This window comes from Culex pipiens, chromosome 3 (assembly GCF_016801865.2).
Source record: "Culex pipiens pallens isolate TS chromosome 3, TS_CPP_V2, whole genome shotgun sequence".
Taxonomy (NCBI): Eukaryota; Metazoa; Arthropoda; class Insecta; order Diptera; family Culicidae; genus Culex; species Culex pipiens.
The window spans coordinates 179,019,834-179,044,950 of NC_068939.1; the positions used below are offsets into that span (position 1 = coordinate 179,019,834).

Here is a 25,117-nt window from a genome sequence, read left to right on the forward strand (position 1 = left end):
GCATGGCAAATTCCACACGGCCAGAGCAATGATCGACTCGTGCTCCGGTGCATCGCTGATCAGCGAAGCCTGTTTGGCGCGCCTCGGGATCAACCGGAGCAACACTCGATTCCCGGTCACCGGAGTGGCTGGAACGCAAGCTGGAACTACGCGAGGAACGACGCAGTTGGAGATCGCGTCCCGTTTCAACAACGATGTAATTCTGAAGACGCAAGCGCACGTGCTCGAAGTGCTGGCACCCCCTACACCGTGCCGAAGCGTTAACTTCAAGCAGACGAAACTACTAGAAGGACTTCCGCTGGCCGATCCCGGTTTCAACCAAGCAGGACAAGTGGACGTCATCCTTGGTGTCGAATTATTCTTGCCGATGCTTCAAGCTGGACAGATCGTAGACGGGGATGGCTTGCCTGTTGCACAGAAGTCGTCGCTCGGCTGGCTCGTGGCTGGCAAGCTCGAAGAAGAATCAATGCTGCAAACTCAACTAACGTCCCTCTTCGTGCAGCTGGATGTCAACGTCGAACCTCAGGGTGGAACTCAAAGTTCCGGAACACTGTCAACGAATTGAGGCTACTGCCTCAAGGTGGGGAGGATGTTTGGGTGGAACCACACCACCGTGTTGAGCGTGCAAAACAACCACAACAAACTGTCAGTTTACCACCATAACGAATAAAGGAAAACAACGTTTAGAGTTCGCCACGCGTTTAATTCCGTTTCCGACCAAAATCCGAACAACCGTATTTTTTCGAAAATACTAAAATTCGCTTTGTTTAATACCCATATACTGCCCATGTTCGCATAAATGTCCCATATGCAAAAACAGCAAGCTGAGAAAAACGCATTTGAAGTTTGTCCCATACATAAGGCTACGTGTTAAGTTTTCGCGAAAAAACTTGATTTCCTCCTGATTTCTTGAACAAAGTACTGGATGTTATAGGCTCTTTCGAAAGAACACATAATTTTGAACCAAACTGCATCAATAACTCGAAATCGATGAAAATGCATATGGGACATTTATGCGATCAGGGGCAGTATAGCATAATTAAAAAAAAAATATTTTCAAAAAAAAAAAACTCTGATAAATTGAAAAGCAAACTAAATTTAATTTTAATTTTACCCATATTGCAAATTTTGTAAATTTGAGAGTGTTTTCGAAAAATACGGTATTTTGTAAAAATTTTAGTACTTCCAAAAAAAAAATAAAGTGAAAAAACATACTAAATTTCGCTTAGTTTGTTACCCATATCGCATATTTAAAAAAATTGAGTATTTTCAAAAAATACGGTAATTTGTGAAAATTTTAGTATTTAAAAAAACTAATAAATTTAAAAAGCATACGGAAATTTCAATCGTTCCAAATTTCAGTATTTTCGAAAAAATACGATATTTTGAAATATTTCGAATTTCTAGTATTTACAAAAAAAAAAAAAAAAAAAAACTCTGATAAAGTAAAATATGCAAAGAAAATTTCGCTTCGTTTGATAACAATATTGTAAATTATAAAAAATTTAGTATTTTCGAAAAAAAACGTTATTTTGTGAACAATTATTCGCAATTCGCAATTTTCAGTGTAAGAATGGGCCTTGACCGATCTTATGCACTAGGTTCCCGACGAACACGCACTGCCCTTACACCTACATCTCACCCTTGCTCTGAGTCAGTACGAGCAACACGCTAGAACACGCTTTGAGTGTTCGTGCCAGGCATGCACACCTTCTTTTCCGGTTACGCATTTTAACTCGGTCGGGGGTGGTACATTACGTAGGGTTTGATGTAAGTATAAGCGCCTAACCATCTATAGTGTGCCTATCAACTTTCATTAAAGCAAAAACTGTTTTATTTTTAGTTTGAATTCAAAAATTAGTTGTTTTTTACTGTGTATTGTTTTCTCCTGAAATCTTTCCTAGTGTTGAGTCGTGTTTATATGTTGCTATTTCTTTTGTCGCGGTGTTTTGTTACAATTTTTGATCCTAAGCATGTTATAAAAGTTTACCAAAAGTACAATAGTAATATTTGTGTTAATCCTTTAACCATTCCATAAATTGAGTAAGGGCTCAAACCTCACTTGTTTGAAAAAAAGGGTGAAGATTAAAAACAATAGACAGTAAAAGAGAATTTATTTTATAAAAATCAAGTATCAATATCTTAAAAGAATGATGAGCGTATTTTAAAGAACAAAAATGAGAAGCTAGATGTATTAGATGTAAAATTAGACAATAGTTCATAAATAGAGATACAAAGCAAGCTTAGATTATAGTAATGATAATTTATAGGACAGATAAAGAATTATTCAAATAAATAAATTCGCAATAAAATCAAAAAAGATTAGGCAAATGATAAATAGACTTGATATTACTAGTACATTAAGGAAAAGTATATTTTTAAGGAAAAAACAAAGTTTGTTACAGCAGTATCAATTGGTAAAAAAGAGTGGAAAAGCTTTGAGAGATAAGAGAATCAATAGTTAGTAAAATCAAAATCATATGATGGATATTAAATAGAAGAATCAGTGAAGAATTGAGCATCAGTAGAGCAAAATAAAAACAAAAAAGGGAGATAGGTGGTAGCTGAGAAAGATGAGAAGAGAAACCCCGTTGTGCGATGTTTCAGGTACATCCACAGCAGTTGACTCAACATACTGCGAATCAAAACAATACCATCTACAATCACAAATTACTTCCCTTTCCCACATTGTCGCGCCCCTTTCTTTCAGCCGTCTCGACTCTGACCCGCGGTGGTCAAAGAATTACGATCCGTTTCCACAGGCCACCAGCTAGGTCATCATGAAAACCAAGCCAACGTGGAGGTAAGAAAATAGGACACTCGCAAGGAACCAGAGCTATACTGTTCTGATCAAGATAATTCGGATGACCTAACAGAACTACGGATGTAGTTAGTTGCGCTCCTTCCAGCACCTGGAATGTCAACCAAAGAGCACGCAACAAGATCAGTGCCATTGCATGGTCTTAAGTATCAATCCTTGGCCTGCAAGAATATCGCCGATAGAATTATCGAAATAACGATAACGAAAACCATTATCGTTATCGTCAGACGATAATATTATCGACGATAATTTTATCGATTAAAAACCTTGGTATTTACAATTATCTTTTGTTGTGCCCCCCTCTGGACCTATCAGTGATTGTCCACGCTCCATACAAAAAAGATTTATTTTGTATGGAAATTGTCCAGGAGGGGGTCTGAGATTTAAAAAAAATCCACGTGGTTTATGGATGGTCCCATGGTTGATTGCCTTAAAAATAACTGAATGCATTTTTTCAATATTTCATTACCGCCATCATTGATTTAAAAAATATAAATGACTTGAGAGTAGTTTAGGGGTCATACTTAAGCTAAACTATCAAAAATAAAAAATAAGACAAAGAAGAATAACCGTGATTCGATTATCCGAAGCGAAATTTTTCCGAGGCCTAAGAATAATCGAATCTGGGCTGTATCGACAAATTACGAGTTACCGTTGACATCGAGTTTCGATTGATGGCCTATCTACAATCACTTAGCTTAGAAAATTTCACTTAGCTTAGGAATTTGAATCAATGGAAATGAAGCCGAGCTTCTACAATGGAAAAGTAATCAAATTAGAAACTGACGTATGGTTTGAAAAATTTCAAAATCTACGGTAAGTTGACGTTTCAATATCAAAGGTAAACAAACAACTGCATAGCAACGTATATCAGCCCAGCAAAATTTCTAAGTTGATTGTGGATGACGGCCGTAAGTTTTTTTAAGAATTCATTATTTTTAAAATTTGGATAGGCCATGTTCATATTTCTAGTCTTTTTAGCTTAGATTTTAAAATTTAAGCCAATGCAATTTTTTTTCTAGTTTTTTTTTCATTTTTGAAAATTTAGATTTTGTTTTCTTAAAATCAGAATCTTTGTTTTTTTTTAAATTTTTTTAAATTTGACTGCTTATGAATTGTGCTAGTTAACGATTTTTTGCGCGCTTTAATCGGCACCGAAGGAGTGATAATACTGAAAATCAGTTTTCTTGAATTCTAATTAAAAAATAACAAGGGACAATTATGCGTAAAACTGCAGTGTAAAATTTTGGCTAAAAGCGTGACGGGGTTGATGCAAATTAAAAAAAAATAAGATTTTTTTTTTTACAATCAATTTAATTTATTTAAAAAAGGACACATCGAATAAATACAAAAAATCACACATTGTCCGGCCATTTCAACCGCCGCTATTATCTCTCACGATTATGTCGCTCGCCTTCTCGGCAACGGCAATAATAACGGAATTTGGTGTTCCGGAAACCGGCGCAGGAAACACGCTGGCGTCCACGACTCGTAATCCTCGTACACCGTTGACCCTGCAAAAGTGGTTCAAATTCAACATTTTAATCTTCTCATTCTTGCCGAGTTACACTTACCTCAACTGACTGTCCACGACTCCCCCCCTTCCCATGGCGGCCGTCCCCCCCGGATGGTGCCCGGTCAGTGCCGAAACACGCAGGATGCACTCCAGGTACCGATCGCTGGGTCGATTCGTCCGGAAGTCCTCCTCGAAGGGACCAAAGTTAGCGCAGCTGCGCACCCGCGGCCAATGGATGGTGGCGTTCATCCTGCGGAACGGTTCGGTGGCGGCGGTTTTCGCCGCCAGTCGGATGGCTTCGGTCATGCAGTCGATGTCGGCTGGATGCTTGAGGTAGTTGGGGTTGATGAACGGTTTGGAGTGGGCGTTGCGATCGCGTAGGTAGATCGCTCCGCGACTTTTCGGCTGGTGGCAGGTGCTGAGGAAGAGGAATCCTTCTTGGGTGGTGTTGCGGTGGAGGGGAAAGAAGTTTTGGAAGGAGTCCTGCTTCATGTTGGAGACGTGGCGGAGGGCCTGCTCGTCGACGGTGCCCATGCCGAACAGGATGACGCCGAAATTTGCGTTTCGTGGGCTTCCGATGCCGGCGACGGCCGTGCTGGAGAAGACGCCCGTTCCGTGCTTGAGGTAGTTATAAATGCTGTGCAGGTTGGCGATCTTGTTGAGGGTGACACTGGCGGTCGTATTGATTGAAACGTAAAGGGGGAGGTTTAGGTGATCGAAAAGGTTCTGTCCGACCTGGGGTGCGTCGTGAACTAACGGAACATTGTGCCGTTTGAGCTCGGCAGCTGGGCCAACGCCAGACACTTTAAGCAGTTGTGGAGTCTGAAACGCACCGGCACTCAGGATGACCTCTCTGAGTGCGTTAATTACGATTGAGGTGCCATCAACCGAATCTGCTACGGCCACTCCAACGGCACGTTTCGCCTCGTCGAAAATAACCCGTTGCACGACGGAGTTGGTTAGAATGTGAAGATTGGCGCGACCAAACGCTGGCCGAAGATACTCGTGATAGCTGCTCCAGCGGATTCCGTTGCGGATGGTGTAACGAGCGGGGTTGAAGTTGTGGCCAGCCAAGCCCAACTCGGCACCGGCGTCGGTGAATGCTTTCGAAAGAACGTTTTCCGTGGTTGTGACAAATAGCTTTGGGGAGTGTTTTTGAGGAGGAGATGACGGCGCAGATGATGGACAAAAGTTGAACAGTTGAGACTTTGAACCAGTTGGCAGCATGGACGGGTATTGGTTTTGCTGTTGAATGAAAAAGATAAAATTTCAAATTTGGTTGATCCATTGTAAAGTCTCACCAACGCACCTCAAAAATTTCATCATCCCTCAGCTCGGTAGGACACGCTTCACCCTCGTTCCGCTCACGCTCAATACCGTCCAGATATGGCTTCATCGCTTCATAGCCCCAACCGTCCGCGCCCAGCCGTTCCCACCGCTCAAAGTCCTCGCCCGTTCCGGTAAAGTGCAGCATGTAGTTAATCTGGCCGGAGCCGCCCAAACCACGGCCACGCGGAAGAAATTGTTGCTGCAAAAACAAGCGAGACAGTCACGTGCCGCGACGAAAGTCGCAAGAAAACAACTCACGTTATTGATGAGTCCTCGTGAGGAGTATTTTTGCGGGGTTGTCCGAAAGGCCCAATCGTAGCTGGTTTGCTGGAGCGTTGTGGCGAGCAGCGGCACGACGGAAGCGGCCCCGAACACGTCTCCGGCTTCGATGAGCAGCACGGACACGTTGGCGTTGGCCGAGAGGCGGTTCGCTAGGACGCTACCGGCGGTCCCGGCGCCCACTGAAAGGTTGTGTATTCATTTTATAATTACTTATACTTACAGAAACTTGGTCTTACCTATGATAAAGTCATAACTCGCATTCCGGATCGATTCCGCTCGTTCCACCCGGTTTGGAATGAACTCGTGGCCGAGCCAAATCCAACAAACGGATAAACTTAGCACAGACATTGCCAGCAAAGTTGCTGTTGTTAACGCACAAGTTTTGAACAGTCCCATTTTGATACTGATTGGAATAGTTCTCCTGAAACGAACTGTTCGTCACGGCTTCGCGAATAGAACTGAACGACCTGGTAGCTATAGCAGTTCTAATCCCATTAGGAACTTAGTCTGACGCTAAAGTTAAAACAATCGATTTTCGTTCTATAGTCGATTCACACTACGTGTGAAAGACATAACAACAAATGGCTTTCTTTCTTATGGTAAACAATTGGCCCAGCATTCCAACCATTGTCGTAATATGCTTCTATTTTTATATGCAACATTTGTAGACGGCATCAGCCCACAAGAACAAAATAAAAGTGAGAGTGTTTGCTTACCGTGTTCGACCCTTAACATTAAACCGCCGCCCAAGACGCTCAAGCCTTCATCATCTCGGCATCGTCGTCCTCGAGCAGCCCGCCGGATTCCTCCAGCTGCTTCTCGAGCTGGCGCGCATCCACGTACTCGATCTGTTCCTCGTCCTCCTCCTCCTCGCCCTCCACGTCCATCAGCAGCGCCGACTGTTGGGCCTCCTCCTTGGCGCGTCGTTCCCGCAGACCGATGGCCGGCGACCGGATCAGCGAAATGTTCTTCTGCACGTCCACGATGTCGTTGTGGATCTCGTGGTCGCGCGCCTTCCGCAGCCGCTCCATCACAAAGTGGCGCTCGCGACGCTCCCGAATCTCCGTAATCTTCTTGATCGCGTCGATCGTCTTCGACCACAACTCCCGGTTGTACTTGACTGGGACGTTGCGGCGCTTCTCGAACTCGAACGCCGGATCGATCGTGAGCTCCTTTCCGTTCGTCTTCCGGTACGCCTTGGTCCAGCGGATCTTCCTCGGGTTCTTCTTCTTGTTGAACGCCCGACGGCACTTGGAACGGCAGAACCGAAACACCTGAGACGAAAAAAAAAACAACAAAGAAGAGGTTAGGAACAACAATCTCCCAAACTCCCCCCGTAACCAAACTCACCTTGCAGTCATTTCGGACGAAAACCATCCCGTGGCCGGGGAAAATCTTGCTGGAGCAAAAGTAGCACGTTTCAATCCGCATTTTGAGCCGTTTTTAGCTGGAAAATGTGGAAAATCGGTGCCTTCTGGGGGGACACCAACTAGCACGCGTGCTCTGTAAATAAATAAAGGAACTGTCAACGCAGGCAGTGCTGCCAGGTTGCTACCTGCCCTGCTCGATTTGGTTTTATACCGGCGGCTCTGCAGAGGTAAGTGGTATAAACTGTCGAGTTCGAGTGGTATAACAAAAAGAAACAAATCGGTGGGGCAAATGGGGCAAAACTGAACTCAACCACGAAACTGTACTACGAGCAAAACAAAAATGGATCACCGGCATTTGAGCAGCTATTGCTTTTTTCTGCAATACTGTGGTAGTGTGCAATGCATCGTAATAGTCATCGCGACCTCCGATACTTATTTGGTTTTTTTCTCTGAAACAAATCAAATTTTCATTGTTTTTCAGCAAAGAGCGTCCAGATGAACAATTGGGTCCTTGATTGGGTCCCTAAATTGGGTCCTAAAATTAAGCTTAAGTTGGTGATATTATTGTTCACAATTATAAAGCTTATTTTTCTGAGTACAATGACCCTTTGTACGAAAAAAGAATTTAAAATGGATTTTTAAATCAATTTTGAAAAATTAACCTCACGGTCCTTCTTGACAGAAAAGTTCCTACTTGACAGCTCGTTCCAAGGGGACCAGAGTTGATCCATCGAAAAAATGTTGTCATGTCATTATTTTTTTTGCATTAAAATGAAAAAAAAAGTGATCAGAAATGGGTTTTTATCGTGTTTTTTACCGTTGTACATAAAAATTGGGCTTTAGTACCCAATTAAAAATAAGACAACGAAAACAATTTTTTTTATTCGATTATCCAAAGTGAAATTTTACCAACGCCTTAGGATAATCGAGTCTGGACTGTACTCAATTCTCTGACAGAAAAATTCAAAAATAAAAAAAATATGATTCACAAACTAAAAAAAAAAACAAACACAGAAATTTGTAATTTAAAATTGAAAAAAATAAAAGCATGGTCTAAAATTTTAAAATCAAAAATTCATAAAAAAACAAAAATCTCAATTTAAAAAATTTAAAAAGTTCAGACAATTGAAAATTCAAATATTCAACAATGCTAAAATTAAAAATTCGAAGAAATTAAAATTTAGAAACTATTAAAATTATAAAAGTAGTAAATAAAAAAATTAAAATTCTAAAATCTAGGAATTTGAAAATTTTAAAACCAGTTCGTATTCTATTGCCCAAAGTTTTTGTCAAATTTCAATCTTTAAATTGTTAAAGTTTGAATTTCTAACCCAAAGCGGTATACACACTTCGGAAGGAACCGGCTAAGAAAAAAATCAAATAGGCAGCAGCGGCAGCGCAATCAAGTCAGAGAGGGTGAAGAAAGGCCCCAAGAAATCGCTCCCTCTTCTTTGTTCTGCTGTTCGTAAAGCTGTTTCTTGACCCCTTTCCTTCCGATCTGCATACTAGCCTTTAAGCTCGACAAAACAAAAACAAGACGACGATTTTTTTTTGTGACTCGATTATCCGAAAAAAAAAACATTTTAAAATTTTAAAATCAAAAACTCACAAAAATAATCAAAAACTCTAAATTTTAAAATTTTCAAAAGTTTAGAAAATCAAAATTTCAAATATTCAACAATGCTCAAATTAAAAATAAGAAGAAATTGTAATTTGGAAACTATTAAAATTATAAAATAGTAAATCAAAAATTTAATATTCGAAAATCTAGGATTTTTTTTAAATTTTCAGACCAGTTCGTACTCTATTGCCCAAAGTTTTGGTCAAATTTTCCAATCTTTAAATTGTTTAAGTTTGAGTTTCTAACCTAAAATATGACTCCAAAAATGCCTTTTTTTAATTTAAGGTGTCGGCAAAATGGCACCATTTCAAACGTCGCACCTTTAAAGAATAAAAATACTTATTGCAAATTTTACATTTTAAGATTAGTGCGCTGACCACGGGGACGCATAGTCTCGTTTTTGGATGATCATTTCCATTTCTTTTGTGCCGCTATTTATGTGCTTGGGTGAGTGGTTAATATTAATTAGTGGAGGGATTTTATTAAATGATCAGGGCTGGCCGCTTTAATTTTTGCAATGCATTTTCGGGTTTTCTCGGATGTACTACAATTAAAATGATTATAAATATTATAATTATTAATAATGACAAGAAATGTGCTTTCATCGGACTGGCTGCGTTTGTATTAAATTAGATTAGATTATTGCAAAAATATTAAAAAAATGTGAAGATTTGGAATTCTATAAAATAAGTCTTAACTATCCATCGGCATTTTTTTTACCGTGCATCAACATGTTTAGAGATACTGTTACACTGAAAACCCAACCATGGTAGTTGCTACCATATTGTAGGGTTAAATTGAGAACACGCACCGACGTATTTTTGCTAAAAACAATCCGTGCTTGGATTGACTGATTAACGCAGTCAGTTTTACTATGTCGAGAGCGGAATGGTAATTTTAACCCTCCAATACCGAGAGAATGATAATGATTTTGTAATTGCTACCATGCAATTTTGTGGAAGTATGGTACATTTTACCATATTTGCGTTTACTTTTACCAAAAAGCCACAGTTAATTTAATAAGCAGCATTTTTAGCAAATGTTCTTAAAATTACCATGGTCGGGCTTTCAGTGTACCGTAAACTGGGGTGACTTTGATAGCCCGGGGTGACATTGATAGAAATTTGATTTGGCCACTAATTTTGATACATCCAATGTAACAGTCACGTTTTTGAATATATGTTCGACAATAAGCTATCCCTTAATGCTTACATACTCAAAATTCTCAAAAATGTTTAGATATTAATTTGACGGGCATTTGAAAAACCTATCAAAGTCACCCCGGGCTATCAAAGTCACCCCAGTTTACGGTACTGACCGCAGAAATTCAACTTTTTGGGATAAGGCCTTTGCAAACATTTTTCAAAGTTTATGTCACCCCTCAACAAAAACGTTCCACAAAATCAGGGGTCAAATCTAGGGTCATTCATATTTTCAAGAAACTTTAAATGGTAAATGAAATGCGAAATGAATATAATTTCCTGCATTGATTCAAATTATTGTTATTTTTATGCTTATCTCAAATTTTGCTTTTGTTTCCTAATATAAAACTCGTGAACAATGCATTGTAGAAACTGTGAATCAACATGGTTGCGTTTTCTGTGAACTGAAAATCATGCAATTATCATTACAGTTCTGTTTCGATTATCCGGACACTTTTAGTGCCGTGCGTCACGTGTCGTGATGCACCGTGCACACCAATATGATCGCATGTTCTGCCACGATGATTTGCCATGATCGTGAAAACCCTTTGTTTTCCAGCTGCGGCTACAGAGCGTCTGCGCAACCAATTTACATGCAGCCACAGAAAGCCATGAATACAAAGAGACGAGTTGTTCCTTTTAATTCCGCTATATATTTTTAATATCTTGACAGATACGTATTTCGTCTACTACTTGCAGAAAGCCGTTCGCACTTATCTTAGTGCACACTTTCACTGCTAGTGAAATTCACTCACGCTATTCGCTTGAACTAATCTGTTTTCGATAAACACCTACAGTTTTAAATAGACGTGCGTAGTCGATGCGTGGCGGAATCCCATCACAAAGAGAGAGCTAGTCTTTGAGTGCGCTTAGTCACTGGGTGATCCTTCGATGGGATCGTTGATCTTGATTTCTTACATAAGTGCTTGCAGTGATTAGTTCGTGTGGATTGATAACGTGTTGCCCTAAAAGTGTTTGACCGATAGCTACACGGATATGTTGTAAGGTATAAAGTTATCCGTAGAAAATATTTGCATTTTCAAGCTGCAATGTGTGTTTGGCACGAATCCTGAACTTGAACTTGACCGTGAAGGAAGATTTGATCAAGAGAAAGCTGTTGGTTGTGAAGGCGCGGTCAGCAACGTTCGGTCTAGTCTTGATTTTTTTTGTGGGTAAAATCGCGATTGGTGAGAAAATACACCGACACAATGACGAAAACGATGAACGAACGGGAAACTCCCGGAAGTGAATGTACAAACTTGATCATGGCAAAGCAGACAGAACAGAGAGTTTCTCTCATTAACAGTACACTAATATTTATGGCTTTTGTGTGGACGAATCGCGTGAGAATCTCTTCTAAGTTGGCTTAATCTTTCCCGGTGTTGCAATTATTCAAATTGACCGGTTGATGTCTGACTGACACCGTCCATCACGTAGCACCAGAACAGAAGCAGAGTTTCAGCACAGACAAACAGAAGGAAATCATTGAACATTTTAGTAGTCCTCCTACTGGTTGACACGCAGATCGCGATGGTGTGATAGCGTGCTCGAATAAGTTAATGCTGTCAAACGCCTGTAGATAAGCATTCAAATTGACCGTTAATTTTTTGATTGATGGGGCAAAAGATTCACTTCTGTTTGTCTGTGGTTTGAGTTTTTAATGTGCACAACTTGCGGCCTGATGCAGCCGAAAACGTGCCTTGAAGCGTGGGTCGCGACATTGCTCCAAAATGTTCGAAAACATTAAATAAAAAAAATTACGAGAAATATAAATGAAAAAAAAAGTTGAGGCAGTTAGACGGCGTTTCGAGAGTTCAGAACAATCGTCCCCTCCCAAAATGAGCGGACAACTCTCACAGACTGCGGGGCGTGGAAATCAGCTCATTAAAGGCACCGTAAAACAATATCGTTTCGTTGCAAAAATTTCGCCGCTGCGCTACTGGACAGCCGAACCCCCATTATAAACAATCACAAGCTCAGCTGATTTTCGCGAACAAATTAAATTGTGAAGGCAGCAAAAATTATGAGCTTGTTGGCAAACAACTTGCAGCCACGCGGCAAGAGACAAATTGTTTTTGGTGCTCCTCATGAATTGCCGTATCTTGCCGTTTATTTGAATTTGAAGAGCGCGGCATCGTGTCGGCCCAGACAAATAGACGCATGTCTCTTTCTAACGTCATCAATCAACAATTTTTAAATAAATTTGTATGAACAGAAACTCACCACAGCAACTATGAATTCACCACTGTTCATCCACACGCTTTTGACAGTTGCTTGAAACTGTATTCACGAACACCAGCATACATTTCATGTGCACGTGTTCACCACTAGGTGGCCTAGTGAAGAGTAATTGATAATTATTTAGAATTAAAAAAAAACAAAGATAAGTCTGTTTGCCTAAGGTGTCAGCCATTTTCGCAAAACTCGTTAGCGGGCGTTGTGCAAAGAACAGGTCATATTTATGCGTGATTATCTGAAGGCAACTGGAAATTTGACCAAACGAGCTGGGGTTTTCCTTTATTTTAAGGATTTTATCTAATTTTGACCTTATAAATAGCATTAAAATGGTGTCATTTTTAGCTCACTACAAAAGCGAACGAGACGTTCCGATAATTAGCACCAAGTTTGATTAATTGCCTCTGGTGAATCTGCGTGACGAGTTGTTTTATTGAATCGTACTCATCACCCTCTTATAGCCCATCAATCGCTCCGCATACCTTACTATTACTTTTTTTTCTGCGATGCCTCTTCAATGAAGTGTTTTGGCACCCGTCTGTTTCAAACAAAAGTGCCATTAACGCCGATGGGGAACACTAATTTGTACTCAGTCCTGTCCCTGTCTTTTAATGGTCCGATGACACTGTGCGCCGGGACAGTCGTTAGCCCTGATGATGTGCCATTATCCGATGGCTGTGGGTAGGACTTGTTACATAAGTTTAATATACTTTTCGGTTGACTGTTTTGATAAAAACAAATCTTTGTAAAGCCCATTTTGTAGAAAGAGCACAGCCGTTCTACGCATATTTGTCTCATGTCGTATCCAGATTTTTAAGCGAAGATGGCGTTACGAATGGTGCACGCCCGAAGTGTCAAAATCACGCAGTGGTACCAACATTACAAAAAAAATGTCCCATGGCTGACAGTCACACTTTTTTTTTCTAATGTTGGTACCACTGCGCGATTTTGCATGCCAGATAACAAATTCTGTTTACTTTTTTTTATTTGCAAAAAATCGAAAAATGAAACATCAACAGTGATTCGATGAATCAACTGTGGCCACATGTTGCCCAATAGAATGAGCTGCCAAACAAGTCATTTTGCCAAACAAGTTCATTTTCAGGTTACGATACAACATTTGCAAAATTGATTTGTCGTCGTTCTTTATGTAACTTGAAAAAAAAAAAAATCCGCTGTATGAACTCGAATTTAGGACCCAATTAACCTTCGGGAAGTCGTATGTTTTCTCCTTTCTTACAAGTGCCGTTACAAACTGTGTACAAAGTACACGCACAGACAAACAGACGTGACTCTCCATACAAATTATTTTTGAAATCCATCGTCCTTAATCAACCCCACCAAATCACGGCGACGCCAGCGCTGCCTGGTGAGCTGATGCCGAAGCGCAGCCCAAACATACCAATACAAATCCATTACTGTCATGTGTCATGTCAGTGTATGCGTGAGACAATCAAGCCTTAACGATTGTAAACATCAACAGCTGACCGACATAATTTTGTTGATGCTGATCGTCAGTACCCGATGCAAAAAATAAAAATCAACGTCGAAGATGACGGTGAATCAGTTCCGTTTCCAATGGCAGAACCTCATGAGCCAAATCATGCGGCAGCACCAGCAACGACGCACTACAACCGCAACGATAGAGATCAAACCACTGGTCCTCCCCGTTGCTTCCAAGTTCTGTCGAAGATTCCTCCTCCCCCAGGTTTGGAAACATCCGCGGGGAACGTGTCCACGGCGCAGTTAAGTTGCGCCAAACAACAAAAGCAAGGCAAAGGTTCCAAAAAATGCTGCCGTTAAATTTATATCGAAACAGAACCACAGAAACTGAACTGTGGAAAAAAGATTGAGTGGTGCAACATCGCCAAAAGGCCAAAAGGACGATCAGCAGCAGCAATCTGAGCAGGAGTCCTCGAAGGATAAGCAGGTTGCTCCGAATGAGATGACTCCTCCGCAGTAGCGGGCGCCTCAGCAGCAGCCTCGACATCGGCAGGCAGTTGAACAGGCCTACCGGGTTAATATTGGGGCAAGAGGCTATGGCCAAGGCTGCCCCAACCTTTTCCTGCAAAGCCTGGATTGTGATTCACCGTTAGATTTCCTGAATTCCATAAATTTTTGTGTTCTCATTTGCTGCCTCGCACGTGCTCACGCTCAACTTAAAAACAAAAACACGCATCACACACACTGAGAAAAGACGGGTGAGCTGTCACGACAGCAGCGCCATCAGCGCCGGGTGAGTGGATGCCGAAACAAAATTGCATTTGAAATAACCGTTTTCGAAGGACGATGGTTCGGCACTCGAGTGTCCCGTCTGTTTGTCTGTGGTACACGTATGCGACTGCTGGTGGCTTAAGTGTGGACAAATTTGATCTTAAAATTATTATATTTTTTCTCCACATTAGAACATAACTTCTTTGGTTTGTTATGTTTTTCTTTATTTGTTTTAAGTATGTTTTTGTGTCTTGGGAACATAAAACGACCACAGGCATGCCATAGAATTATTTCTGATCACTTTATTGATTTTCAAGCTAAATAAAAAATAATGTTTGTGTTTTAGATTTCGTAAAGGAATGGCAAACAAATAATTATTTATACTGCATTTCTATAGGGATTGAAATGGCCGAAAAACAGTCCAGTAAATCGGCAAACTCAGCAAAGGACGATCAGGATACGCGACTACAATTTCTGGAGCATTTCGACGACATTTTCAAGTGTACCATATGCCTAATCAAACTGCAAGATCCCCACCTGTGCCCTCGGTGCTCAAAACTGTACTGCTACGACTGCATCTCCGAGTGGCTGTTGATGAACTGTCCAGAGTCCGAGCAGCACATGAAATGTCCCAACTGTAAGCTAGACCTCCAGCTGGATAAACTGGTGAAAGTGCGCTGGTTCGAAGAAGTGGAAAAGCTTCAGCAACGTAACCACAACGGTGTCCTTGAACCGTCCTGCTCCTCCGCAAAGCCATCGAGTAAGAAGGACATTTGCCCGAAGCATCAGCACGCCATCAACTTCTTCTGCTGCACGTGCAGGCTGTGCGTTTGCGACGAATGCCTACCGGAAATGCACCTTGATCATACGTTCAAATGCTTGGACGTGATCTACACCAGCAACGTGCAGATTGCGGAGGAGGAATTTGAAAAGCTGAGGCACTACCTGAAGAAGATTTCAACGCTCGTCGAGAAGGTCGATCGTAACGTGGAGCTGGTAAAGAAGGTGAAGGAGGAAAAGTTGCGAGAAATTCGTGTAATTGCGGAGAGTGCCATCGAAGGGCTCGAGCGACAGGTTGGCGAAAAGTTGCAGAAACTTCAGGGCCACAAGTTCGCTCTGCTGGCCGAGATTCAGGAGATTGAAAAGTCACTGCGGCACATGGAAGCGGAGGTCGCGACCAGCAGCCGGTCGGCGTTCTTGGCGAAGAAATCGAAGATTTTCAAAGAATGCAACAAGATTCGAATGAATCCGATTAAGGACTTTAAACAAATTCGAGTCCCGGTAAGCCTGAAAATGTAAGTTCATGAGTGATTTTTGTTTCAGCTTCTTCATTGCAACTTTAATTGCAGCGAAATTCCAACAATTTATGAGACTGGCATATTTGTGATAGAAAATTTTTCATCCTTTGACGACAACAAGATGGCATATTCCAATGAATTTTCCGACAACTTTGGTCACATTTGGCGCATCATGGTCTGGTGCGTAATTTCCGAAGATCAGCTTGGGATTTACCTTGAGCTGGTAGATGGCAACCCGTGCTGGTAAGTTTAACCTTTCTGGTTTCGATTTGAAAAATTTAAATGTTCAAACAATTTTCAGGATGGAATGTCGCTTCCAACTAATCCACCCAGAGCCCAAAAAGATCATTCACAAGAAAATCAAGCAATTCTTCGATGGAGGCACCCAGAAGGACTGGGGCTTTCGCGACTTTGTGACCCTCGGGACAATCTTGGACGATAACTACCTGAAGGAAGACGACTCCCTTGAGCTGCTGTACCACATCCGACCTTGCCCCGCTGCTGCTGCTTCTGTTGCCGCTGGCTGTAGCGGAGTCTCCGAATAAAATATGACAGAGTCTGAGCACCTCGCGTAAAATAAATCTAGAGTTTTTTTTGAAAAGGTCCTATAAACAAAATTTTTATTTTTTGCTTAATGGGTGTTTTTAGAACCGCCTTGAGTCAGGGGTATTCAAAAACACCCAAAAAGCAAAAAGTGAAAATTTTGTTTATAGGACCTTTTCAAAAAAAACTCGAGAAATACTCTTTTTATCGCAGTTTTGTGGACTTGCTTTCAACAGGCACTCTCATTTGTGGCGCTTAAATGCAATTTAGATAGTCGAGGAGGTCGGGTCGAGTTGCATAATTGTGCCATTTTCTTTCGTTTTGTTGTTGGCGTTTTTTTTTTGGTTGTATTGTGGGACAAACCAGTACTCGCAAATCTTGTCGCTTGGTTTTTGCCCCAAACGAAACTAAACAGCAATTTAAGTGTCGGCTTTCTTTGCTAGCCGCTGTAACATCTTCCTCTGCGGGGCCACCGGTCCGCAAGTGATTGCCCAACGGGTGAAGGTAACCGACAAGTAGTAGCCGCTGGGGACTGGTTTCACTCCTCCACATCAAGACGTGGATAAGGTGTCTCATCGGATTTAGTCCAAATTCAATCTTTTTATAGTTGGATTGTTTAATATCATAGAACGAACAGAATCATTCAGATATTCGAAAAGTAAGTTATGCTCATCTGTACAGCTAAGGGTAGTCTCAATCAAGATGTACATGGAAAAACAACTTGTTAACTTGCTTCCAATTTTGCGAAGGAAAAGACAAGCAGGAAGAAACATTACCCAAGTGGCGACATTGGTTTGTGTAATTCTCCGCCAAATGATGGGTTGGCGCAAGATTATGGACGAAGACGACGTGACCACGAAATAGTGACCGAAAGTAAAAGTAGCCCATCAGCTTATCCGGCCACAGCGTAATAGGGCCCACACATGGGACAGAATTTAAAAAGCACTGTTTTGCAATGATTGAGCATATCCAAATTTTGGCATTCGTTGATCTTTCGATTCCATTTTATAGGGGAAATAAACCCATTTTAAGCCTAATAAGCGGTCTTGTTTGAATGATGCTGGATAATCTGGAGAGTTCCTTGAAATTCAGTAAAACCAAGAACACCAACGAGTAGAGCAACTTTTTGTGAACATTTCTGTTTATTTTCACTTTTATTAAAAGTTATGCTATTTCTTTTACAAGCATTTTTAAAAAATATTTCTAAATCGCATTCTAATCAGTCGTGTGCATTGGGCCACGCCCATTTTTCTATTTTCAGCTTAGTTCTTTTTTCTTCCAACGCTCGTTTGGGTCTGTTTCGTGCTGCCAAAATTGATTAAATTTTGAGCGAACACTCACGAAAAGTAGTATTATAGAGAAAGTTTCCTGGCAACACCACAAGCGCTGCTGCTGGTGGTGGTGGCCACCCTTTGTTCTTTATTTGCCTTCGCTTCTAGCTCGGTTTTCTTCAGCCTTCGATTGGAATGGGTCGTCAAAAGTCAAACGTCAAAAGATTTGGAGCGTTTGTTTTTTTGATGGCGCTTGCTAATTATTTACATGTTTCGGGATTATTTTTCAAGTGAGTGACTAAGTAACGGTCAAAAGAACATGTTGCCGGTAGTTGGAAGCAATTTTATATCTTAAGCGCTTTGATATCGTTAGCGCAAGTGAAAAGATATTGATGGCGACTATCGTTAAGCAGATAACCTCTGATCTTGCGTGTGGATGTGTGTGCCACCAAAATGATGAGAAATGGTCTCGCAAAATAGAAATTATGATCAAAAGTGCATTAAATTTGATCTATTTGGCCAGTAAATGGCATAAATTTGTGTGCTTACTTGAGGTGGTGCTGTTGCTGGTAAGTTTACAACCTAAATAGTATTTTTGGAGCTTTAATCGAGCATCAAACTCTCCATATGACGAAGATAGGTGTTTGATTAGAAAGGGTATATTTCCCCTATAAATCGTAAACATAGTTTGGTTTAGAACTGATTAGGCTGTTGAAAATATTTTTCAAAGTTTTTGTCAACCCTCCAAAATCGACTCGAAAAAACAGGGGGCAAAAACAATTTTTTTTTCAACAAACTTCAAAATTTCAATGGGAAATTTTGTGCAATTAGCTAAAATCAATTTAAAATGTATTCCTCTGCGTTTAGAATCAGTTTTAGCATGGTCGGGTTTATTCAAAATTCATTTAAATTTTAGTGAACTTTAGATATACTAACTGGGCACCGACATACGAGAGGATCAAGAGTAAAATGGTATTGTGAATCGATGGAGAGGGTAAATCCCGAAATTACCGAAAGTACTTTACTCGTGGGTTCATTTTCCTGAAAAAAAAGGTTCGATACCGAGGCTCGAATCCAAGACCTTCGGCATATTGAACTGCGCCTTTGCCGTATCGGCCACCATGGTTCGGTGACTAAGTGGCGGTCATTTGTCCAAATAAGCCATTTTATGGAATGAACTGTTTCAATGAACGAATGAACACGATTTGTTGTTGTTGCAAGCGCGAGAGGTCTATACGCTAACCAAATAGTCCTCTCGTTTCTTTTTGGAAGGACTATCTATTTGGTCTTTAACTTTGGGTGTACCATATTTTTTTCGCTGAAAAAGTTTTTTTGTCAAATGTTGATTTTTTGAAAACTAATGATTGCAAATCGACTGTACGGATGTAAAATGCATTTCCAACAATTTTTTCGTTGAAACGTTGAAAGTCTGACTGGAAATATATTTGTTTATATTTTTTTGCATAAACAAGCGTTACACAACGTATTTTGAATATTGCGCGTATTCCCGAAAAAGACACGCGGCATACCAGCCTCGAAATGACGCGCCGCACTCTCTTCGAGTTGCATAGCATTGTTGCCGGGTATTTTTTTTATTGCACCAAAAGTGCAAAAAATTGCTGGCAACAGTGTCTGCGGCACATTCTGAAATGCCGCGCGGCTATGCCTTCGAGTGAAACGGACAATAGTTAACTATCGATTTCACATGTTTTTTTTTTCAATTAAAAGTTCAGTTTACGTCAATCATATTGTTTTGCCCCCTTCCTTTTTTGAGAAAATTTAGGGGGGGGACAAAAACCTGAAATAAATATAGAAATAGCGGGTATTTTTCTTTCAGAGTATAATAACAAAAACTTGTCAAATTTCCTACACGTTTGCCTTTACCACTTTTTGAAACGATCAATGGCTTCGAAATACAGCAATCTCTAAATTACGAGAACAATATCAAATTAACGTACGCCCTTCTCAAATGTCATTCTCGAGTGCAACTGGCTCCGATTTTCTTTAAAATGAGTCAGGATCGACCTTATACGATTTGTCGCTTATATCACATTTGGAAAATTTGGTTTTTACAAAACGGAAATATTAACATTTCTAGAGTTTTGTTTTGAAAAGGTCCTATCGGTCCTGCTTTTTGGGTGTTTTTAGAACTGAGTCAGGGGTAATCATAAACACCAAAAAAGCAAAAAAAAATAAAATAAAATATTGTTCATAGGACCTTTTTTTAAAAAAAACAATCTCTAAGTTTTATGCTCATCTCAAAACCACGTTGTCCAAGTTTTAGTTCGAGGACAATGACGGAGAGGGTTTGTTGTTGATTGTTAACCATCTACAACCCAACCCCGCCTCTAGACGGGCTTCGATTTAAAAAATCGCCAAAAATCCATTTTTCAACCAATTTTTGATCTTCAAAAAGCATTGGAAAGAAGAACTTTTAAAATTTTGGAAAATTTTAGGGTTGGAAGTTTGACTTGTTTTATGTGACTTTGCCAATGTTTTTAAAAATGTAATTTTTTTAAGGGGACAACTTTGGCTGTGTTTTTTACTAACATTTCCTATATTTTAGGTAAAAAGAAGTTTGCAGTAATTTTTCTAGTGCCCCAGACTATGCCTCTACGCATTTATTTACAATTTAAATGATAATGGCTCCATTTTATAGCAGAAAATGTGAAAAACATGCAAAAAATTGAAAAAGTTACTGTAAAAACATGAAAAAATTAGATAGGCAAAATGTAATGATAGGAGGTGGTAGAGTAGGCCAAATACTACCAAAAACAAACATTAACTAAACAAGATAAATGCAAATTAAAATACTAAAAATGAAACATTGAGTTGCTTTGGAGAATTTGAACGGTTCGCGTCGCGGTCAACACGCAGGATTTTCGTTGCCGTTTCCGTCTTTGTTTCCCCCCGATTGTGTGTGTTTTTCGGTCCGAGCGGTTTCGCGTTTTCGCATTTTTTTTGGTTTTATCTTTCCACAGCCGGCTGTCTAAGATTGAATCATTTATGCTAAACTCAACACCAAATAACCGGGAATAATCTCATCCGCATCCTCCGACTGTTTGCCTTGAGAATGCATAATAGGGGAGAGTGGGGAGACTTGATCCCCGGGGACACTTGATCCCAAGCCTGTATCTCGTCAGTATGTGGGTAAAACAATTAGCTTTGTTCTAGAAAGTTGTGCGAAATTAACTAAAACTCATTGTAGAAAACAAAGAAAAAAATTAAAAAAATGTTTAGATTGAGTTACACACATTTTTCTAAAACGATCTGCAAAAAACTTCCAAGAGATCTTTTTTTCTTTTTTTAATATGCATAGAAAACACTAAAAAAATATTCAAAAAAATATTTTTTATATATGAATTGTTTGATAAACTTATTAACTCCAAAACCCTTACGCATTTGATGTTAAATTTATCGTCATACTATTTTTACAATCAATTGTTTAAAAAAGTGCGTTTAGGGAGACTTGATCCCTGCATTTTTACAGTCACTGGAATCAGCCTCAAGATTAATTAATTGGGCTGGGTTTTCATACATAGTTTCCTTTAGTATAGTTGTACATAACTTTCTGCAGTTTGAACCTTTTTTCAAAAGTTTTGTTAACAAAAATTTCCAGCTTTTGTAAACAGGCTTAATTTTGGTCTAAAAAATAATATTTTAAGTTTTTAAATATTTTACATACTAAACTTGTTATATTTTGAACACAAACGTACAGGTTTTACGTGAAATTGCTGTAACTTATAGAAAATTTAAAGTTTGGATGAATGAGAAACATTTTGCTTAAGATTTCTTCAAAATGTTGAAAGGAGGATCAAGTTACCCCTAACATTTTTAAAATGCTGGTTTAAAATATTTTTTTAAAACGCTCGGCATGATTCAAAGAGTTCATCTGATGAAATACCCTTATTAACCAAACATAGATGAATGTTTAAGCTTTCAATTCATGCAAAAAGTGTATAGTTTTGTGAGAAATTGACAGAGTTATGTGCGATACAAAAAAAGGGGATCAAGTCTCCCCACTCTCCCCTACATCACACCATTAAACAAAATTTATTGATTATTGGGTCGCATCATCATCCTTTATGATGAATCCTGGCCATTACCCTTTCCCACTAACAAAATCCCAAGTAGAAGTAGTTTTCCGGCACACGTGGGGGTGTGGATATCGTATAGAACCCACCCTTTGTAGCAACCTGTGCTAACTAACATTCCCGTCCCAATCCCCCCGAGATCTACAAACTGACATGGCGGGCGCCGTTGGTGGCCAATGACTGTAACCTATTTGCTTCAGATCTAGTTTTAATGATCTTGATGTTTTATCTTTTCAACGCATTCATACATGCTGTTGATAACGGAAACACCATTAGATCGTTTAAGCGTATGGTCAGTTGTATTGATAGGATATTACGGTCCTGTTCAGCAACGGAGAAGGACAACCATGGGTGGTCTCTCATGCTCATGCTCATGCTCATGCTCATTAAAATACTAAAAATGAAACAAGAAAAACATAAAACAAGAGAAGTAAAGTTTTTCGTAGAACAAAAGTTGCTCAAAATGACCTCCTGAACACGGGAAAAATAAAAATTTTCGAAAAAAAAATTTGGGCTGTAGAGGGTTAATTGATAAGTAGGATTTCCCAAATTACGTCCCATTTATGGCGTGCTATCAACTGACCATCCGACCCGCAACATAAGTTCAATATTAACCGATCGGGACCGATTGCAGTCCATTCTAAAGATTCACCTTGGTGGCGTCGCGCGCGTCTCGCTCGTGAAGGTTGTTGTCATCGAGACGACGCGCTGATTGTGTGGTGCGCCGATGATGATAGTAGCGCGCGCGCGAATGGAGGAATAATTGCGTTTTTGCGCACTTTCAACTGCCGTGTGCTAAAATTGTATAATCATCATCGAGATTGAATGCGACGACGAATCACTTGAAGATTATGCTAGAAGAAGGAATGGATGGAATGTGCAACACTGAGAGCGCTGACGCCGTTGGTCGTCGCCGCCACTGGACAGGTCGTTTGATTGCGCTGAAGCTGGTGATGGTTTTTGGCGGCAAATGGGCTACATAACATCAGGCAAACGCGTCCTCGGAATTACCACATTCTTTGACAAATTTGCCTGTTTTGAGTGCCCGCGAGACACCCGATGGCTGACGGTTCGTCCGAACAGCGGTTGAGTTTGGGGAGAAAGGATCTATACACACTACACAGCAGACCTGAACTGGCGGCGAACATGATTGTGCGGCGGGCGATGTTGCTCATTATGGGCTAATGTGGGTTCAAGGTGCGAAAATGTGCAGATTGTGTCGTTATTTTGCAGATTCCGCAAGTAAATGAGATATTAAACAGACATTAGTGTCAATTTACTGCACTAGACATACAGACAAATTTGCGAAAATCTTATATTGTGCTCAAGGCTACCAATCACAACCACCTAAGCCGAACCTTGTGGCATCCACGACCTTGCAGAATCACTGACCACGAGAGTGGTCCCAATGACACTGTCTCATGACAATGTCTAGCCTGAGTAACAATTCGTCGCCGTCGTGCTAACTTGTCGCACGTGCATTTTGGGCCAAATTGAGTTGAGAACGCCATTTTGCGCAGCTAACAATGGCTCACCTTTTGACCTTTACAGATCTCCAAAATTCGATTCCAATCCTAAGATATTCAATAAAAACCGAAAAAACTCCGTGCCTTTTTGTCACATTTCATATGAAAGAAGTTTCAATCATGTCGTGCTATCTTGTAACTCCCTGAAAATTGATGTAAGTGCGACAACTGACCAAAGGGATTTCAGGTCAGAACGCGTTTGACGCACGTAGAAGTCAGACTACCGTAAACATTAGTAATTAAAACTCGGGACTCCAGCAACCAACTTCAACCAAACTTCGGGACAATAAACAGAATGGTCAGCAAAACAAAACGTGTTTGTTATTGTTTACATTGCGTGCTCTTGTTTTTGTTTATTCAAGGTCAAACATTAAAACGTGTTTTTCTCGGAACGTCGAAATGGCGGGTGCGACAAGATAGCACGTCGAATTTCTATTGCGTTTGTGCAACTTCAGATTCCTTTTTTTGCTTTATACTTAACGTTATGTAATTAAAACTCAATAACATAAACTCTGGCAGATTTATTGCCAAAATCTACGCACTTCGACACACTGCTTACGTCTTGTTAGCCTCCGATGTTTAACCCAACTTTACTTTTAAAGGTTCGCGCTCAAACAAGCCTAACAAATTAACTACGCCCCTCAAACGGTGGTCTGGGATCAAGACCTACGCGCTGGGTTCAAACGGTCCATAAACCACGTGCTGTCTACGCGAGCGCGCGCCGCGGTCGCCACCGATCGTCAGCCAAGTTTACTTAACCTTTCAGGTGAGAAGCGTGTCATTATTATATTACATCTTCTTCGATATTTGTGGCACTGCTGTGCTGATGCTGGCTCGTTGGCAGGCTTAAATTATTAGTCCTAGCTCGGGTGCATCCACTCAGTGTTATTAACTTTTCCATTCACGTGCCCCCGCGCTGTGCTATGGGCTAGTTGTAAATAGGAAACCAGGGCACCACCGATCGCAATTCGAATGGGTCAACATTTTCTGTCTTGGCTTGTTGTTCTACAAAGTGCGCCTGCACAGGTCTCTCTCTTGGCAGAGCATAGTTCGCACGCATTGCACAATATCTCGGCCCGTCATCAATGGCGAGCAGCTCTGCGACTGCATCGGCAGCTCATCAAATTAATTAGATGACATTTTTCTTAACTGCATTATTCGATCCACGCAATGACCTCGAACCATTTGTGCTGGAACTGCTGCTTGAGTTCGAACGTAACGCGCCGTTGAAAAGGGAGCGTCTGACTTACTGATGGTTGGTGGTGGATCATTATGAGAGGAGGGGGAGGGGGAGACCCATTGGGTCATCTGGCAGATGCTGTGTGTAATATTAATGTAACGAGCCTGCTGCTCATCATTACACAGCGCTATGCCTTTTGCTGGATGCTGCTGCACGGTAATGATCCACGCTCACTCTCTAATGCTACTATGTTGCACATTGACCATTGCTCGACTTCTCGGAGCTCCAGTTTGTCTATTCACCGTTCACAATGATATAATACACTAGCTTCTACGTGGAAAGAATTGATTTGTTTTAAGACACAATTAGGGGAAATATACTGCCCATGTTCGCATAAATGTCCCATATGCAAAAACAGCAAGCTGAGAAAACGCGAGAGAAGTTTGTCCCCACATAAGGCTACACAGCAAAAAATAATGTAAAAATGGAAGGTTGAAAATAGAATGTTGAAAAAAAGAATGATGAATTTTACCTCTATAATTGTTGATTAACGAATTTTTTGTTTGTCAAACAGGTTTTACACAAAAAATGTGTAATATTACATAATTTTTGATG

General features: G+C 40.5%; 4 protein-coding genes across 5 annotated transcripts in view; 1 reads left to right on the forward strand and 3 right to left on the reverse strand.

Annotated features, from left to right (window-relative positions):
* LOC120432338 (histone-lysine N-methyltransferase ash1) overlaps positions 1-25,117 on the reverse strand; it is a 348,037-nt gene that overhangs the window by 125,896 nt on the left and 197,024 nt on the right. The window lies entirely within an intron of this gene.
* Positions 4,182-6,417, reverse strand: LOC120432373 (neither inactivation nor afterpotential protein G). Its single transcript, XM_039597565.2, has 5 exons — positions 6,185-6,417; positions 5,925-6,127; positions 5,647-5,865; positions 4,396-5,582; positions 4,182-4,335 (listed from the first exon to the last, which is right to left on the reverse strand). The coding sequence occupies exons 1-5, from the start codon at positions 6,342-6,344 to the stop codon at positions 4,197-4,199; spliced, it is 1,908 nt and encodes a 635-aa protein (XP_039453499.1). The 5' UTR covers positions 6,345-6,417; the 3' UTR covers positions 4,182-4,196.
* Positions 6,573-7,473, reverse strand: LOC120432375 (probable ribosome biogenesis protein RLP24). Its single transcript, XM_039597569.2, has 2 exons — positions 7,299-7,473; positions 6,573-7,222 (listed from the first exon to the last, which is right to left on the reverse strand). Exons 1-2 carry the CDS (start codon positions 7,377-7,379, stop codon positions 6,704-6,706), a joined length of 600 nt encoding a protein of 199 aa, XP_039453503.1. The 5' UTR covers positions 7,380-7,473; the 3' UTR covers positions 6,573-6,703.
* LOC120432374 (E3 ubiquitin-protein ligase TRIM37-like) lies at positions 10,904-16,484 on the forward strand. 2 transcript variants are annotated; one of them, XM_039597566.2, is made up of 4 exons: positions 10,904-11,147; positions 14,988-15,885; positions 15,940-16,131; positions 16,190-16,484. In XM_039597566.2, exons 2-4 carry the CDS (start codon positions 14,996-14,998, stop codon positions 16,431-16,433), a joined length of 1,326 nt encoding a protein of 441 aa, XP_039453500.1. In that variant the 5' UTR covers positions 10,904-11,147; positions 14,988-14,995; the 3' UTR covers positions 16,434-16,484. The 2 variants fall into 2 exon arrangements, with proteins under 2 accessions (XP_039453500.1, XP_052565206.1); XM_052709246.1 differs by lacking the exon at positions 10,904-11,147 and adding an exon at positions 11,185-11,328.

Coding starts and splice junctions, on each gene's coding strand:
- LOC120432375 (XM_039597569.2), bottom strand. CDS start 7,379: ATGCGGATTGAAACGTGCTACTTTTGCTCCAGCAAGATTTTCCCCGGC. Junction 7,223..7,298: donor TCGTCCGAAATGACTGCAAG/GTGAGTTTGGTT, acceptor TTTTCGTCTCAG/GTGTTTCGGTTCTGCCGTTC.
- LOC120432374 (XM_039597566.2), top strand. CDS start 14,996: ATGGCCGAAAAACAGTCCAGTAAATCGGCAAACTCAGCAAAGGACGAT. Junction 15,886..15,939: donor GTCCCGGTAAGCCTGAAAAT/GTAAGTTCATGA, acceptor CTTTAATTGCAG/CGAAATTCCAACAATTTATG. Junction 16,132..16,189: donor GTAGATGGCAACCCGTGCTG/GTAAGTTTAACC, acceptor AACAATTTTCAG/GATGGAATGTCGCTTCCAAC.
- LOC120432373 (XM_039597565.2), bottom strand. CDS start 6,344: ATGGGACTGTTCAAAACTTGTGCGTTAACAACAGCAACTTTGCTGGCA. Junction 5,866..5,924: donor CACGAGGACTCATCAATAAC/GTGAGTTGTTTT, acceptor TTGTTTTTGCAG/CAACAATTTCTTCCGCGTGG. Junction 5,583..5,646: donor GGGATGATGAAATTTTTGAG/GTGCGTTGGTGA, acceptor TTCATTCAACAG/CAAAACCAATACCCGTCCAT.